Raw genomic sequence first — 18,065 nt, forward strand, 5'->3', positions numbered from 1 at the left:
CAACGTGTGCGTACGAAGGGGAACTTAAAAGTGTGATTCATCAGGAATGGCAGAAAATCAGCCCAGACACGTGCAAAAAATAGTGTATTCTATGCGGCGATGATGTCAGGCACTTATAAAGGCTAGGGGACATTCTACTAGATATTAACATGTTCCAGGAACCTTTCATTTTTTGTTTATTTCAAGTGTTCAATTTGCTTGTACGAATAGAAAAGATACAAGATTATGGGCGCGCTATTCTTAATTATAAACTGTATATTTTGTTAACATGATTGCAAACAAATACAGTAGATATATGTTTTATGAAGGCTTTGTTGAATATATATTCAGAGAATAAAATCCTTTTCAGTTTATCATTTTCTGGCAGTGCGTTGAAGTACTAAAGCAAACAGCCCGTACGAATAGAATTGGTACATTCTGTACGTCACGCCAGCCCGGCCGCACTGGGCTAGCCACAACTGGCGCCCTTTTGATCACCTCTGATCTATCCTATCCGACCTCCCTTGGCCAACTCTTGTTCTTTTCCGATCCGTATGCTATTAGAGCTTTCGAGGCGTAGGGAGTCGTTCATTTTTCTTCCTTTGGCCGATAGGTTAATTTTTCGAAATATTAAATCCCTTCTATTTTTCTCTTTAATTATTGTTAATAGAGGATAGTTGCACAGTTGTACTTCCTCTCAAAAGAATAATCATCAACATCACCTGTACGCTATATACTAATGCATATTGTAGCAAAGAAAAGAGTGATGAACCAGAATATGTTAAACATTTTTGTGCACTGCAGATGGGCCATGAAGGACAGCGTCAACCTGAAAGACTTCCCAGACCCCTCAAACTCATTCCGTCAGGGCCGGAAGAGTAATGGAGTTGGCCAAGGAAGGTCAAATATAACGGATGAAAGTGCAGGCATTTTGATGTGATTTTGGCTGCCTTCGCATTAATTTCGACGATCCCTTTTACTCTATTAGATAGCAGATCAAACCGCATCTCTGTATGAAGGTCTGTTGCTGAATTTTAATTAATTTTACCGGGTAAACACCAAATTTTTCACTGGCATCTTACGACATGGAAAGGCGATTGGGCTTCTCCCCCCCCCCCCTTCAAAAATCCGACTACCTCTGCAGGGTTTGAACTCGGGAACTCTACCACTGATCCCCCCCCCCACCTACTCAGTTGACCTCCCGAGGCTGAGTGGACCCCGTTCCAGCCCTCGTACCACATTTCAAACTTCGTGGCAGAGCCGGGAATCGAACTCGCCCTCCCGGGGAAGCAACTAATCACACTACCCCACAGTGGCGGACGGATTTTAACCTCGTTTTGTTAATTCCGATGGTTCGGGGACGGGGTGTTTGTGTTCCATCCTCAGCATTAAAATTCATGATAGAGTAGATAGGGCCCCATCCTCAAAGGCGCGCAGGTCGCCTATGGATGTCAACTAGAAATACCTGCACTAGTCCTCTTTGGAGGTCACACGCAATTAATTATTCGTATTAAATAATTATTATTTTGTCCGACTCGGCTGAATTTTCAGCGTACTAACCTTCGGTTCAGAGCGACCCGAGTTCGATTCCCGGCCGGGTCGGGGATTTTAATCGCTTCTGATTAATTCTCCTGGCTCGGGGACTGGGTGTTTGTGTCCGTCTCAACAATCTCCTCTTCATATTCACACAACACACCACACTACCAACCACCACAGAAACACGCAATAGTGATTACATCCCTCATTATAGGGTTGGCGGCAGGAAGGGCATCCGGCCATAAACAGGGTCAGATCCACATGTGCGACGCAGTTCACAGCTGCGACCCCACATGTGTGGGAAAAGCGGTAGGAAAAGAAGAGGAAGATTAAATTATTATTATTATTATTATTATTATTATTATTATTATTATTATTATTATTATTATTATTATTATTTTACCTGCTCCACAAAGGACTATCTCCTACAATGCGAAGGAAAGAAAAAATTTAAGGAAGACCCTCAGATCGGAGGTAAGAACAGATGGTGCGTAAAGGAAGAGAAGAATGGATTATTGGTAGAGAATCGAACTCCGGAATCCAAGACACCGAGTTTAAACCGGGCAGATTTGGTCGTATTTTTAAAGGGCAGAAAAATGTCCATTCGACACTCCATGTCGTACGATGTCGGCATGTAAAAAAATCTCTGGTGAACATTTGGTGTTTACCGGACAAAATTAATTAAATCTCAGCCATAGACGCCCAAGAAAGATTCGGTTTACTCGGCCTGCCATCTAGTGGGCCTAAAGTATTACGGAACGTCGAAATTGACGAGCAGACAGCCAGGTGGAGTTAAATTAAAATGTTTGCACACGGTAGCTGAGGCCATACGATTATTATTATTATTATTATTATTATTATTATTATTATTATTATTATTATTATTATTATTATTATTATTATTATTATTATTATTATTATTATTATTGAAAATGAAAAATGAAAACCTACAACCTGTTTTCCAGTCTTTGACCGGGTCAGGGATGTAATGAATGAATCACATATAGGCTGTTATTACGATGGGGTCGCCACTCCCAAAGTGATTTATATTAATGAGTGATAGATGCTATGAAATGAGAATGGAGAGTGTTGCTGGAATGAAAGATGACAGGGAAAACCGGAGTACCCGGAGAAAAACCTGTCCCGCCTCCGCTTTGTCCAGCACAAATCTCACATGGAGTGACCGGGATTTGAACCACGGTATCCAGCGGTAAGAGGCCGACGCGCTGCCGTCTGAGCCACGGAGGCTCTATTATTATTATTATTATTATTATTATTATTATTATTATTATTATTATTATTATTATTATTATTAACTTACCTGCTGATGTGTACAATGTGACCATCATTCACTCCTTTTGATCTCATGATTTTCACAGCTTCTCGAGTACAAATACTGAGTCCCAGGACGTTGGTATTCAGGATACGAGTCCATTCTTCTGTGGTGGTGTCTGTTGAGAGACACGAATAACTGTGTAATATAGACACTACATGACCAATGCAGTTCAGAAAGAACTGAGGCTACCTCTGATACAGCAGTGAAATTAAGTCAGGACAATAAATGGAGAATGCTAATTTATTTTATTGAGAATGTTTAATTGAAGCGATAAACCAAACATCTGCGCTTCGATAAATTCAAAAAAGCAGCGTAGGTGGTAGCATCGTCCTGTAAGAACATTTCTGTGCATACAGCGTTCTTTGTTAATGTAGCAAATTCTCGTATGCTAAAAATGTTTTATCATGTCGTCGCTGCCGGGACAAGACCTCCTATATGAAATATTTTAGCTTAGAATTTTGGCATGTAAAGTTCTGTAATCTAACGTGCAATATTGTATGAATATTGTCCAGGCATTCTCGCTCTTCATGTAAAGTTCTGTAATCTAACGTGCAATATTGAATGAATATTGTCCAGGCATTCTCGCTCTTCATAATGCATGTGCTGCGGGTCAGAATATCTCCAAAAATATTATCACAGAGGAGGTTTAATCCCGGTAACGACGATATGCCTGTTGTACACCATCAAATGTTTCTTTCAGTTGAATACTTCGCAAGAATAATTTTCAAACCTTGTCAAAGTTTGTTCAACATTGCTGAAGGTTTGCCTAGGTTTGGCAAGACTTGATAGCATTTTGTTTTAAAGGTGGAGGAAAGGCAAGCAGCAATTCTGGTTCTTGAACTAACAGTGTGATATATTCTCAAAAAAGAATAGAAACGCGCAAAAAAGCATAATTTACATGGGCAAAATATTAATGTGATTTAGCTTCAACATACTCGTAATTCTTGCGATGTATTAGCTGCCATAATACTGTATCATTTGCAGATGTGAGCTTCGTTTTTATCAGCACCGATACCATGCCAAAAAGAAAATCGTCGTTGTCTCAAAATACTTCTAAAGCAGTGAAAGACAAACTTAGTTGTCTTCAGGAAACGAGAGAAGATCAACAATCTTCGATGTTCCAATGTTTATCAAAACAATTCACAGTTCTATCCCTTCAGCCAAGCAACTCATTATTGAAAACATCCTAGCGATATGAGCTACGAATTTTATTTTAGGTAAATAAAATGTAATAAAGTATGAGAATATATTCTTTATTTATTCCGAGAAATACAATCCTTTTCTTAATCATCGTCATCCGGTCGATCAGATTAGCAGTTTTCCTTTTTCTACCACTACAAGCGCTAATGTGAGTCAGTGCAGAGTTTCAATTAAGCCCTATAGCTACATTCGGAGTGAACATTTTTCAAAAATAAAAAAAACGCCTGAGGGCATTGAACCAAGGAACACGTTACAGAAAGAATGATGTAAATTAGTTTAATTTGCCTAGCATTCGAAAAAAAAAACGAGTAAGGAAATTTGCAATTTTAGGCTTCTTTCCGGATTTGCATTTGGACCGAAAGTAATTTCCGAAATTTGTTCTTTTAGTTCGATAGAGCTATCCAAGACTCACAATTTCAAACATTTCTGGACCCTTTAGCCCTCCAACTTTCGGTACAATTGAGGAAATTGCTTAATTTTATGTTTTTCATAGTATGGAGACCCTCACTTTGCTATCCCCCTGTGGGTTGGGGCGGTAGAATAACACCCACGGTATCCCCTGCCTGTCGTAAGAGGCGACTAAAAGAGGCCCCGGGGGCTCTGAACTTCGAAGCGTGGGTTGGCGACCACGGGGTCCTCAGCTGAGTCCTGGCATTGCTTCCACTTACTTGTGCCAGGCTCCTCACTTTCATCTATTCTATCTGACCTCACTTGGTCAACTCTTGTTCTTTTTCGACCCCGACGCTATTCAGTTTGCGAGGGCTAGGGAGTCTTTCATTTTCACGCCCTTCGTGGCCCTTGTATTTCTTTGACCGATACCTTCATTTTTCAAAGTATCGGATCCCTTCCATTTCCCTCTCTGATTAGTGTTATATAGAGGATGGTTGCCTAGTTGTACTTCCTCTTAAAACAATAATCACCACCACCACCACCTCACTTTGCTACGAAATGTTTTCAACATACAAACTGCTGACACATTTGAATACAATTCCCAGTTCATCAATATTATGTGTACCGGGAGGTAGCCTACACCCCAACGCCGCGCATTTAAATCTAGCGCCTGAAAGAACTCCTCTACTGGTGAAACCGGGAAATTGAAACTAGACCAACTTATAAACTTACTCAGAAGATGTCACCACTAAAATATGATATAATTTTGTTATTGTGAAGTTTCCTGAACTGTGTGAATTTCTACTTGTTTTGTTTTCCTTTCATCAAGAAGTTTGGACTTTCTTCCATAGATGTCACTACAAAAAAACTATGATCATGCATCCTGGTGTGAAGTGAAATAACTTTCGATTTAAAGAAATTTTGTATTCATTACTAATTGATGTTCATTTATTTTTGGGTTGGCAATATTTACCTTTTCTTTCCACCAGTTTTGAATCCTGCCAATCCCTAATTTCTGTAATTAATTTTCTACCAATCACACTCTTCTTCTTCTTCTTCTTCTTCTTCTTCTTCTTCTTCGGTTTTCAGTGTAACTTTTAAATGAACCAATAAAATTGAGAGGGTGTGGCTAGTTAATCTTGAATGGTCTCGAACTTTCCCAGAGGGTTTATAAACTGCGGATTTTCTCGTCTCTTGGCCAATTGATCGTCGTCTGACCTAGTGTGTGTGTCAAGCAGGAGGCGGGCGGCGCCTCTTTCATCAGGCAACAGTACTCCGACAAGGTAATGGTCACATAATATCTTTATTTCTTGCTAGCTCCGCAGTTTAACCTGAGGGAAAGGTCCGAATCATTAACTATGTAACCTAGTTTTCCTAAAAATGTAACTTTCAGCCGGCTAATGTAAAAACTTCATAAAATCTTTAACTGTAAATCGGGGATAGAGAGTGATGTACCCTCTCGAGCTCCCCTTCATATTGGTTTGAGGTGACTACGTTTGGTAACTGGTTTTCTTCCTTTCCGTAATGTTCTAATCTATTCTTATACGAGTCACCTCCATAGTTTGGGAATAGCCCCTGTTTCATCGGCATAGTGCCCTTTAGGTTTTAAGTGTTCATATCTAGGAGTGCAAGGTATTCGCCTCCATTCATTTTGTGTTCGGGCCATTCATTTAACCGTTTTTCCTTTTACATTAAGGCCCAGTAGGTTGGGTATTAAATACCCCCTGTATAATCATTTTCCTATTGTAAGTTGTGCCTTCAGAGGCCAGAATTTGTAAGTTGATGTCACCTTGAATAAGCTTGCAAAACTGAGAGCCTGTTAGCTCTTTTTCAAAGTAAGATTACTGTATACCTCTTGAAGGCTAGATGATGTATTTTGGGAGCAAGTGCTCCAGGAATTTAGGGAATTTCTGCCCTTTGAACAAATTTATGCTCGTCTGTAAAATTTGAGCTGGGAGCTCAAAAAATGGTAAACTATGGGCTAGTAGCCCAAGAGTGTTAAAGTTCTGAAATCTTGGATTTTTCTGAGTCTTGTTTCTCAATTGCTATTTTGTACCTGAGATGTCATTGTTATCTCACTAAGTGAAAAGTTGTAAAGTTTGTTGTTTTTCAAAAATATAACCTTTAGTTACGTTTTAAATTCAATTCTTGACATTGTAGTTAGACCCATTCACCCCGGCACCTTCTTTCACCTCTGCTTCCCACGATAAACCCCGGAACATTATGAATGGCCGAAAAAAGACAAATTCCACTGGTGAGATCGTGCTACTCACCTGTTATTGGTCCTTCTCCGATCACTCCAGCATTATTCACCAGTATGTCTACTTTCCCGAGTGTATCGGCCACCCATTTGAATGTAGCCAGTATATCTTCTTCCTTCTGAACGTCACATTTTCGAGGATACAACTTGCCTGCAGGCACTTTACTAGGGTGATAGCTGTTACGAGTCTTGGCTCCCTCCCTAGCCTTAGACACAGCCTCCTGAAACAGAATACATAGCAATGTTGTATGGGAACACTATAGGGCATATAACAAGGAACAGAAAGTATAATTGAATCAGTCATCTGGTAAATGGCATACCTCTAATTTTTAAACCATCTTTTGTTAAGTGTTTGTAATTTAAATGTACACTCCAGTGGCGTATGCTGGGATCAAGACGTGGGTTACCACCAGACTTAAGTTACCCCTTTTCGATAGTTGGTTTACTGAACTTCAAGCCTTAAGCGTCTTGAGCTGCAGCCAATAGCCAACGAAGTAGCCTGCTGTGTTGTCAAGGCTGCTTCATAAGATACTGCCCTGGCCTCTGCCACTGCCAATACTCAACACCTGATCAGTCGAGATGGAAGCCTAAGGTTGAGCAAATTGAAGTCCGGCTTTTTGGCTAAATGGATAGAATGCTCGCCTTTGATCCAATGGCCCCGGTTCAATTTTCAGAATCAATCCCCTCATACTATTAATTCCCCTGGCTTGGGGATTGTGTATTTATGACGTCTTCGCCATTCATTTTATCCTCATTAGGTCACCAACGCTGTCATTTCTTGATGGATACAGTACTTTTTCATTCATCTCTTGGCACAGGCCAGAGCAAAGTGTAGCTTCCACCGAAGTCCCAGTCAACATCCATGGCTGTGACAATATGGAAGTTGCTGGGGTATGGGTGGTGCTGAGTAATGGCAGTCATCTGAGTGTTATGAAAGGTGCTGCGCATAGGGTCAGTCATGCTGCATCGATAGCTGCAGTCGCTTAAGTGCGGCCAGTATCCAGTATTCGGGAGATAGTAGGTCGAACCCCACTGTCGGCAGCCCTGAAAATGGTTTTCCGTGATTTCCCATTTTCACACCAGGCAAATGATGGGGCTGTACCTTAATTAAGGCCACGGCCGCTTCCTTCCCAGTCCTAGCCCTTTCCTCTCCCATCGTCGCCATAAGACCTATCTGTGTCGGTAGGACGTAAAGCAACTAGCAAAAAAAAAAAAAGTCATGCTGCAATAGTACTTTCTGACCCAGTGAGAAAAGCAATGGCAAACTACCTCACTCCTCATCTTGCCCAGTACGCCTCATTTTGGTGCTGCCATTGGTTTTTGGGGTTTCCTTATAACCGCATAACCTTTGGTGGTGCTATTTGAGGATCCAACCAGCCTCTGGGCTGATGACCTAACAGACAGACAGGTCACCACCAAGCCTATACCGATGCCATATATTATTATTATTATTATTATTATTATTAAATAAAAACGTTGAATTTTACAGCGGTCGTACCCGTCGTGCACTGGTTAATTGGTTTCTTCAGGAGATCAGTGGTGGTGTCCGATCCATGATCATGGGTTCTATTCCAATCAACAAGAGAGAACACTAAACCTGAAAGGTTGCATTTCATTTTAGCAGATCTGCCTATAAGAATAAAACTATATTACTCCTATAACAACAGCCCTGCAGTGTCTTCCTACAAAGATGTACATTGTGGAAATAAAAGGGAGTGAAATACCAGCACTCTTGTTATCTATATAATTAAATCATGATGATGATGACGATGATGATGCTTGCTGTTTAAAGGGGCCTAATATCTAGGTCATCGGCCCCTAATGGTACACACCGAGCACGATAGCTGCGTCGCTTAAGTGCGGCCAGTATCCAGTATTCGAGAGATAGTGGGTTCGAACCCCACTGTCGGCAGCCTTGAAGATGGTTTTCCGTGGTTTCCCATTTTCACACCAGGCAAATGCTGGGGCTGTACCTTAATTAAGGCCACGGGCGCTTCCTTCCCACTCCTAGACTTTTCCTATCCCATCGTCGTCATAAGACCTATCTGTGTCGATGCGACGTAAAGCAAAAAAAAAAAAAAAAAAAACCTAATGGTACGAAATGAGACGAAATGTTATGACAATTTAAGAATCCATAAACCTCCACTGACTAGAATTCGAAAACGTGAGGACGAAGAATGAATGGATGGATATGAAGTTAAAACAACAATCAGAGGATCCGACCCGCAATGCCCCACATTCCCACAAACTAGCGTTAAACAATAGTATTACTGACCAAGGGACTGCGTCTAAAGCACAATACTGAATCGATGATGCTTGTAGTCGAAACGAATCCAAAAGCCAGGTCATCGGCCCCTCATAATGGTACTTATCGCTAGGAAATAGAACCATGCTATTTGTCATGTTGTGGTACTAATCAAAAGTAGCGTAGACTCGCAGTATTCCACACATTATGGTACTACTCACGGGTCAAGGTAGTTTGAGTAAGAGGTAGGGATCACGCGCAGGTCTCCCCACCACGCTTGGCCGTCGATGACGTCACGTGAACCCTCAGCGCCTTGTGTTCTGCATGAGGTAGGCTAATACACAGCTGTAAGCTATTCTGTTTTAGCCACAAGTTAGAGATAAGAGAACTTCAATGATATTTAACATCACCTCAAAAAAGGCACTGCACTTCACTATTACAGTAGAGTAATAATAGGAGATCAAATACAGTGTGAATCCAGCTGCGTTTCTGAAGTATTTCGATCTGTATAAAAGGTTGTAACAATGCTAAGACTGTGATCGCAGTGGAATGACCATTCCATATGTCCATGTTCTCAACACCTATGATAACAATAACAAGGGGCTCTAATTGTTACAGTTACAGACGCGAACATTAAAGCTTGATGACTGCAAGAAATTTCGTTGTTACAAGCAATATTGGGAAACTATATACACTATCAACAATACTAACAGCAAATGTTAGGAAACTGTCCACAACACAAACAGTGCAGTAAATGTTCTCCTCCAAGTGCCAGGCACTGACAAACTCCACGTTAACATTAGATATGCCATATAAATTAATGAGCCTGCATATTAACATTCTTAGCACTGGTTTCATATAAAACATAATAAATTGCCTTTCATAAAAAATAACAGGTTATTTATACACAAAGTGTAATGCTGATATTTAAAAAAAAAGAATATCAAACACACTTATCCCTAGCATCAATGAATTTCTTTGCTTTTCTTCTTTCTATATCGGTATTTTATTAACTGAAAGCCGGTCTCTTGAATGTCCTACTTTTGTTTAAAGCGCCCATTCGAATAAAAGAACAGCTTCTCACGAAGCAACTTGCAAACTCATAAATTTCGGGGAATTCCTTCTTCAGGATATCCGTAAGGTTTGTGATGATGTTAGAACCCTCTTTCAGTTCTTTCCCGTGGTAAAATTGAAACTACCGAGCTTGATAACTGCAGTCGCTTAAGTGCGGCCAGTATTCAGTATTCGGGAGATAGTGGGTTCGAACCCCACTGTCGGCAGCCCTGAAGATGGTTTCCCGTGGTTTCCCATTTTCACACCAAGCAAATGTTGGGGCTGTACTTTAATTAAGGCCACGGACGCTTCCTTCCCACTCCTAGCCCTTTCCTGTCCAATCGTCGCCATAAGACCTATCTTTGTCGGTGCGACGTAAAGCATATTGCAAAAAAAAAAAAAAAAAAAAAAAAAAAGACCTCTTTTTGAAATCTAATTTCCACCCCTTGTAGTTTGACCTGTTTTCTCTCCGTGATTGTTTTCTATATCGAGGTTCTTCTTCTTTACCCTAAAAGCTACAATATAGCCTGTGAAGTTTTCAAGCAGCTCATCACGATCCTTGGTTTCGCGACTGTCTTGGAGCTGTTTTACTAGCTCTTCAAGGGCTTTAACGAACCCTTGCTCATCCTCCGGTAAAAAATAGGATGTTGTGGGCTCAACGCTGGCCTTAGACTGGCACACGATATCCGAGTTTTGATCGAGTTCATCAGTAGCATGTAACATATTTGGGCGTAATGTTTCATAATCTTCCGGAGAACAGATGGAATTTCTTATCGCCTCGGAAGCATTGAGGCTAAGAAGCAATGATCTCACCTTTCGCGTCACAGCTGTCGGAAGAGGATGGTCATAAAGCCTTCCGAACCTTCGAAGCTGAGAAAGATAGCTTTCGATAATGACTTGATTACTTCTGTCACCACTCATTTAGGTCAGTGGCTTTAAGGAATACATGAAAGTGTATGTTTCGTTCCTTAGCGTGTCTGTTATGATGTGGGCACCCTGCAATGACATGATAAAGCATATTGAAAAGTGTACCCTATTACTGCTTTTTACGTTTTATCACATAAAATAAACACACACGGTTTCTTATACACCACAGATATGTTACTATCGTGTATAATTAGCACCTAGCTTCTGCGTGTACAGCGAATCTTATTCGAACTACCTCTACCTCATTCAGAGCAGATTCAACGCGAGGGTCCTGCGTGACGTCACAGCTCTGCTTGCTACTGCGCACTTCTCTCGTGATCCCTACCTTGTATTCTACGTACCTTGCTCACGGGTAATGAAATTCGCACACGTAACACAGACCTATGGTGTTTCCCACACTGCGGTGCTATTTACAGGCAACGCAAACCTATGGCGTTCCTCACATAAGCGGACCAACCACAGGGACCGATACTGGTTTTCCCTCATTTTCCCTCATTTCGACTATTGTGACGCGATTTATAGAGACGCTCGAGGCAAGTTATTGAGCAGATTACAACGTGGTCAAAATGCTTGTGTGAGATACGCCTGTAACCTACGGTACTATGACCACGTAACTCCTTCATATAACCATCTACCCGTCGCACTGTGCCATCTCCATAAAATCCTTCATTCTTCACAACCATTTTACCTTACTTCATATTTCAAATACTTATCCTCTTATCACAGTCTTAACACCAGATCCACTAATAATTCCATCCTTGCTTTACCTACCCATAGAACTGCCATCTATGATAAATCATTCACAGTAATTGCCTGCCGTGAGTGGAACCTCCTTCCCGAAAATATCAGGGGGTTAAAGCGCTATTCGCACTTTCAAGGAAGCACTTTGGAGACATTTTATGCACCAGTAAGGATCATCTGTAAACTTGATGCTGCAGTGGCGTATTCTGGAATCTCCACTGAGGCATGCAACTAGTAACCATGCAGTTAACACAACGTATTAAGTAAATTTCAATTCTACTCACCCTAATTACATGTAGGTGAACTCGAGCCAAACAGTTTTACTGTAAGTTTCTGGATTGAACGTGCGTACACAATTCTTGTTTTCTGTTTTTAAATTTACGAGGGTCCGCCTCTGTGGTGTAGTGGTTAGTGTAATTAGCTGCCACCCCCGGAGGCCCGGGTTCGATTCCCGGCTCTGCCACGAAATTTGAAAAGTGGTACGAGGGCTGGAACGGAGACCACTCAGCCTCCCGAGGTCAACTGAGTAGAGGTGGGTTCGATTCCCACCTCAGCCATTCTCGAAGTGGTTTTCCGTGGTTTCCCACTTCTCCTCCAGGCAAATGTCGGGATGGTACCTAACTTCAGGCCACGGCCGCTTCCTTCCCTCTTCCTTGTCTATCCCTTCCAATCTTCCCATCCCCCGCAAGGCCCCTGTTCAGCACAGCAGGTTAGGCGAGGTACTGGTCATCCTCCCCAGTTGTATCCCCCGACCCAGAGTCTGAAGCTCCAGTACACTGCCCTTGAGGAGGTAGAGGAGGGATCCCTCACTGAGTCCGAGGGAAAAGCCAAGGGTCTCCCGGCTTTTCAAACTGATTTACAATTATATACGTTTTAGACTCATCCATCGTTAATACCACATCTGCGCAAGATATAATAAAACACCGAAAATACAATGAATTAACTCACTAGTTAGCCACAACTCAAGCACTGGAGGTAAGTCACCCCAGTGGCATTGGTCAGTTTCGTCACGTTGGGTTCTCGCTGGGGGGTAATCTGTGGGTCCCGTTCGCTGTAAAGATGCCGACTTTCTCCAAGTTGCTAACAGATGGCAGAGGGTAGCACGGATATAGGGTGACGAATTCTGACCAAGTTTCAATTGCAGCGACATCGTTCGGAGGGTTTCAGAACTACGTCTGCCACCGAATGCAATTTTAAGATTGAATGCCTTTCTTCCTGAACTCGTCCATTCGCTGTCTCTTTCTTCCTAGAGTGGTGTAGACGGCGAGACTACACCAGCACCACACGTAGTCAAGCAACGGAACCAGTACAGTTGCGCGGACCTTTTGAACTTCTGAGAGATGAAGTCGTTAATATTCGACTTGAAACAACCTAAAATCGTACACCAGACAGTTCTTTGTGTTATCATAACGCATGCAATGAATGCCTTGCATTCAAGGAGAATACGCCCCTGTGATGCTGCTACTTACAACCATTCTATTGTTATGGATGTCCTGGTAGAGAGTCTAAAATTTTTATCCGATTTGTCTTTAAAATCAAATTTTATGTACTGCCTTATTTTTTTTACATGTAGGATATTAGTTTTAAGAATTTATCCCTTTTTATATCTGATTTATTTAATCTTAATTTAATCTTAATTTATTAATTTAATCTTTACTCATTTCATCTTAATGTAATCTCACCATTCTTGTATTATTATTAATTTAATTTGTATTAGATCTAGTTATTGTAAGTAATACAATGCAATATATGTATATTTCAGTTCCTGGTTAGATGGAAGAGAAGGCCAGGTAAAATAAAACATTACTAAACTAAACTAAACTATCCCGCAGTGTTCCTCACATAACGGGTACTAAGGATAGGCAAGGCAGAACCATACTGTCGCTCACCCCATGGTGTTGCTCATATAGGGGTACGAATCACAGGCACTATAAAATGCATCTTGAGCCACAAACTGTCGCTACTAATCACAAACCTGTTGTGTACCTAACATTGTGGTACTACGCGCAAGTAAAAGCGTCCATGGTGTTCCCTGCGTGATGGCACTAATTACAAGTAGTCTCATGGTTCTAATTTGATCATCCCTTGGTCGCCCCTTTTAGTCGCCTCTTACGACAGGCTGGGGATACCGTGGGTGTATTCTTCGTCTGCTTCCCCCGCCCACAGGGGGTTGTGTGTTTGGTCCGCGAGAGGTATTTTATTTTCCTCAAGTCCGCCGGCAAGCCGGATAGGACCCCTCTTATCTGCCACCTAGGACGCGCCACGTGGGAGTATCACCTCTCCCCCTGCTACGCCAGCGTAGTAGGTTCGTGGATAATTAAGTCAGAAGAATGAGGTGAGGAAGTATATACGATGAATAATGGATGGTTGATAGCATTGGCGATCTGACGGAACGAAGCCTATCCGTTGCCTACGAGATATACAAGGCCGGGACATAGCTACTACTTTGCCGCTGAAAAGACGGCCCGACCGTGTTCACGGCTTGGCCGCTAGATGCCAGGTTTCTGTTCTGCTCTTAGCAGACTTTAACATTGTGACGTACGGAGTAATTGCGATGTTGTGTTGATTTTATGCAATTTATTGTGCATATTGCTTCTGTCGGTGAGTGTCCGTGAGGTTGAAAAGCATGGTGCACTGTTGTGTACCTCTAAGTACTTCAGATACCGCTAAAAAGCAAGAAAATGTGACGTTCCATAATTTTCATTCGGAGTGCGGTTTAAGAGAGAAGTGCAGACAAGCTATTTCGAGGCACGAGTATGTACGTAGCTCGCATTTTAATACATCTGAATTCAGTGTAAGCATATCAATCAAGCGAATTCTCCCCATCGAAGTTCCTTCTATTTTTAGTGTATGTTCTGTTCACAACAGAAAGGTGTCAAACGCAGAAAGGCTCCAGCTCCAAGAAATGACGTATTGGCACCAAGATTTAATAAAATGTCTGATTCAGATAACGATGAGCATACCATATCTTCAGCATATAACTGATCTACGTCACCTACAAACAAAAAAGAAGTACCTACAAGTCTCGTTTCTATGTCAAGGAAAGGCTACAAGTAGAGGCGGACATTACGATATTTACTACTTTTAAAAGGTCCAAAGTTCCAACTTTGTGGTGTAGTGGTTACTGTGATTACCTGCCATCCCCGGAGGCCCGGGATCGATTCCCGGCTCTGCCACTAAATATGAAAAATGGTACGAGGGCTGGAACGGGGTCCACTCAGCCTCGGGAGGTAAACTGAGTAGAGGTGGGTTCGATTCTCACCTCAGCCATCCTCGAAGTGGTTTTCCGTGGTGTCCCACTTCTCCTCCAGACAAATGCCGGGATGGTACCTAACTTAAGGTCACGCCGCTTCTTTCCCTCTTCCTTGCCTGTCCGTTGCTTCTTCCCATACCCCACCAAGGCCTCTGTTCAGCATAGCAGGTGGGGCCGCCTGGGCGAGATACTGGCCATTCTCCCCAGTTGTATCCCCCAACCCAATGTCTCACGCTCCAGGACACTGCCCTTGAGGCGGTAGAGGTGGGATCCCTCGCTGAGTCCGAGGGAAAAACCAACCTTGGAGGGTAAACGGATTAAGAAGGAAAGAAAGAAATGAAAAACGTGTAGCAGAAAAAAAACCCGTGAAAAATGAGTTCTGATTAGGAGAGGGGACGGGGTTGGGGCGGGGGAGGGGAGGGGTGCGAAAAGAATGGTGTATTTCGATAGGATTGACGGTACGAGAGTAAAGAGAAGTAGAAATAATAGTAACAGGTATATGTAGGTTATGAAGGTATGACACATAGCACAAAGCCTAGGGTGAACGGGCCGTGAAAGTATCAATCTAAAATATCAAGTTTTAATCAGAGGTGTCATGATATCACATGCGTGTGTGCTCTATTTCAGACACTACACTCAAGATAAACAGGGCGATTCAGCTAAAATGTTCACCTCAGATAACTCGCAATCCGTCAAAGATATCAACTCTTCTTCTACTTTATCTGTTTACTCTCCAGGGTCGGTTTTTCCCTCGGACTCAGCGAGAGATACCACCTCTACCGCCTCAAGGACAGTGTCCTGGATCTTCAGACTCTGGGCCGGGGGATACAACTGGGGAGGATGACCATTACCTCGCTCAGGCGGCCTCACCTGCTATGCTGAACAGGGGCCTTGTGGGGGGATGGGAAGATTGGAAGGGATAAGCAAGGAAGAGGGAAAGAAGCGGCCGTGGTCTTAAGTTAGGTACCATCCCGGCATTTGCTCGGAGGAGAAGTGGGTTCAAGTGGGAAACCATGGAAAACCCACTTCGAGGATGGCTGCGGTGGGAATCGAACCCACCTCTACTCAGTTGACCTCCCGAGGCTGAGTGGACCCCGTTCCAGCCCTCGTGCCACTTTTCAAATTTCGTGGCAGAACCGGGAATCGAACCCGGGCCTCCGGAGGTGGCAGCTAATCACACTAACACTACACCACAGAGGCGGTCAAGGTATCAACTCACTTCTTGTTATGTTACCAAGGTGCTTATAGTCGAGCTTTTTCATGAATAACGGTACTAACTTTCAAAGTCGAATGCAAGATTACCTAAAGGGAGGGGCTAACTTAAAAAAAAATACCACAAAACAAAAACGAGTAATCGGGACATTTTACTTCGGTAGTGATTAAATTTTCCAAATTTATTTTAAGGAAGTTGTTACAGTATAGTAAACGCTAGTTAAGGAAATGTGATATTTATTTCACCACAAAATTCCAGTACATAATGTTTACAGTATTACCGGTATCTCAACTTCACTATGTACATTTATGTATTAGCAGTTCACCATTTGACCAGTTATAAATATGCAATCCTTAATCTGGTTTTCTTCCATTGTACTTGTAGGTTTTCAGCACTTACGTAGGGACTTCTCTCTATGGAGGCTTTTGAGACTGGCGGGCTAGCAAATATTGGGCGAATATTGGGAAAGAAATCTCCTTTACATTGAGCTAATATATGCAACTTTTTGGCCTTCTATTTTCTTCTGGTCGAGACGTTTTTACAATTATCTATCCATAGAGTGATATTTTAGCTCTTAATTCAGCCCTGGATTCGGCGGTCGCTGCCGAGTTGTAGCCTGGATCTGCCTCTGCTAACTTTATTTTTATAAGTGGAACTACATCGTTCCTACATCTATCGTTGGATATATGCGCTTTCAAATAAATAAATAAATAAATAAATAAATAAATAAATAAATAAATAAATAAATAAATAAATAAATAAATAAATTGACTAACATAAACGGAGTCCCACCTACTCTGCCACTGGAAAACACCACCATTCGTAAGGTTCCTGCAGTGAAGTATCTAGGGGAGTGGATTTCAGCAACCGAGAATGAGACATTAGCAATAGACACCAGATGCACCAAGTTGGAAAGGATCTACCATACCTGTAAGAGCATCTATACATCCAAGTGCCTCTCTAAGAACCTTAAACTCCAACATTACAATTCACTAGTAAGACCGTCCGTACTGTACGCCTCTAAGTGTCTTCTGATGAACAGAAAAGGTCCACTGAGGAAGCTAGAGCTCAAGGAACGAAACATACTAAGGAGGATTTTAGGACCAATAAGAGAAGGGGATGGTACTTACAGGATAAGGCACAACAAAGAGATCTATGACCATCAAGAAGACATAGTTACATCCATGAGGAAGAGGCGATTGACTTTCTATGGGCATTTGACTCGTATGAGCACTTACAGACTTACCATCAAGATCTTTATCACTACAGGCAGAGGGAAAGCGTCCAAAAATAAGTGGATCACCACAGTGAAGTCCGACTTAGAACAGCTGGGGATTTCAGAACAAACCATACAGGATCGTGTATTATACCGGCAGTTAACCTTTCAAGGTGTCTTTCCAGAGTCTCTCACCAGCAGAGTACAGGCACCACCCGACCGAAGTGGACCGAGGAAAGGAAACAAGCACACAGCCAGAAGATGAAAGCTTTCTGGGCAAAGAAAAAAAAGAATTTCCATACAAGGAGTCGAAACGAGCCCCGTGGTCCTCAGTAGGTCCAAACGACAAGAAGAAGAAGAAGCAGAAGAAGAAGAAGAAGCAGAAGAAGAAGAAATAAATTCATTAATAAACCACAACTGATCTGTATTTAGAGCAGTCGCATAACAGTCTATAAAGAAGATGTGTATATTATTATTATTATTATTATTATTATTATTATTATTATTATTATTATTATTATTATTATTATTATTATTATTATTATTAGGCCTATTATTATTATTGCTCATATGGTAACATCACAGTCTAAGCTCGTTGAAATCGGTTGGACGCAGGGTCTGGCCTATCGTTGTAAGTGTCGGATCTCTTCCATTTATTTCTCTGATTTGTATCAAGAGAGCTCCGCCTCTGTCGTGTGGTGGTTAGTGTGATTAGC

The 18,065-nt window shown here is 42.0% G+C and overlaps 1 protein-coding gene across 2 annotated transcripts in view; it reads right to left on the reverse strand.

Annotated features, from left to right (window-relative positions):
• The window catches only part of LOC136886825 (farnesol dehydrogenase), a 67,569-nt gene that overhangs the window by 17,797 nt on the left and 31,707 nt on the right, over positions 1-18,065 (reverse strand). For both annotated transcript variants that reach the window (XM_067159665.2, XM_067159664.2), the window contains exons 2-3: positions 6,715-6,922; positions 2,837-2,966 (exon numbers count right to left, since the gene is read on the reverse strand). In XM_067159665.2, coding sequence (XP_067015766.1) covers positions 2,837-2,966; positions 6,715-6,922 — 338 coding nt within the window. The remainder of the gene's footprint in view (positions 1-2,836; positions 2,967-6,714; positions 6,923-18,065) is intronic.

The sequence above is a fragment of the Anabrus simplex genome, chromosome X (genome assembly GCF_040414725.1).
Source record: "Anabrus simplex isolate iqAnaSimp1 chromosome X, ASM4041472v1, whole genome shotgun sequence".
NCBI lineage: Eukaryota > Metazoa > Arthropoda > Insecta > Orthoptera > Tettigoniidae > Anabrus > Anabrus simplex.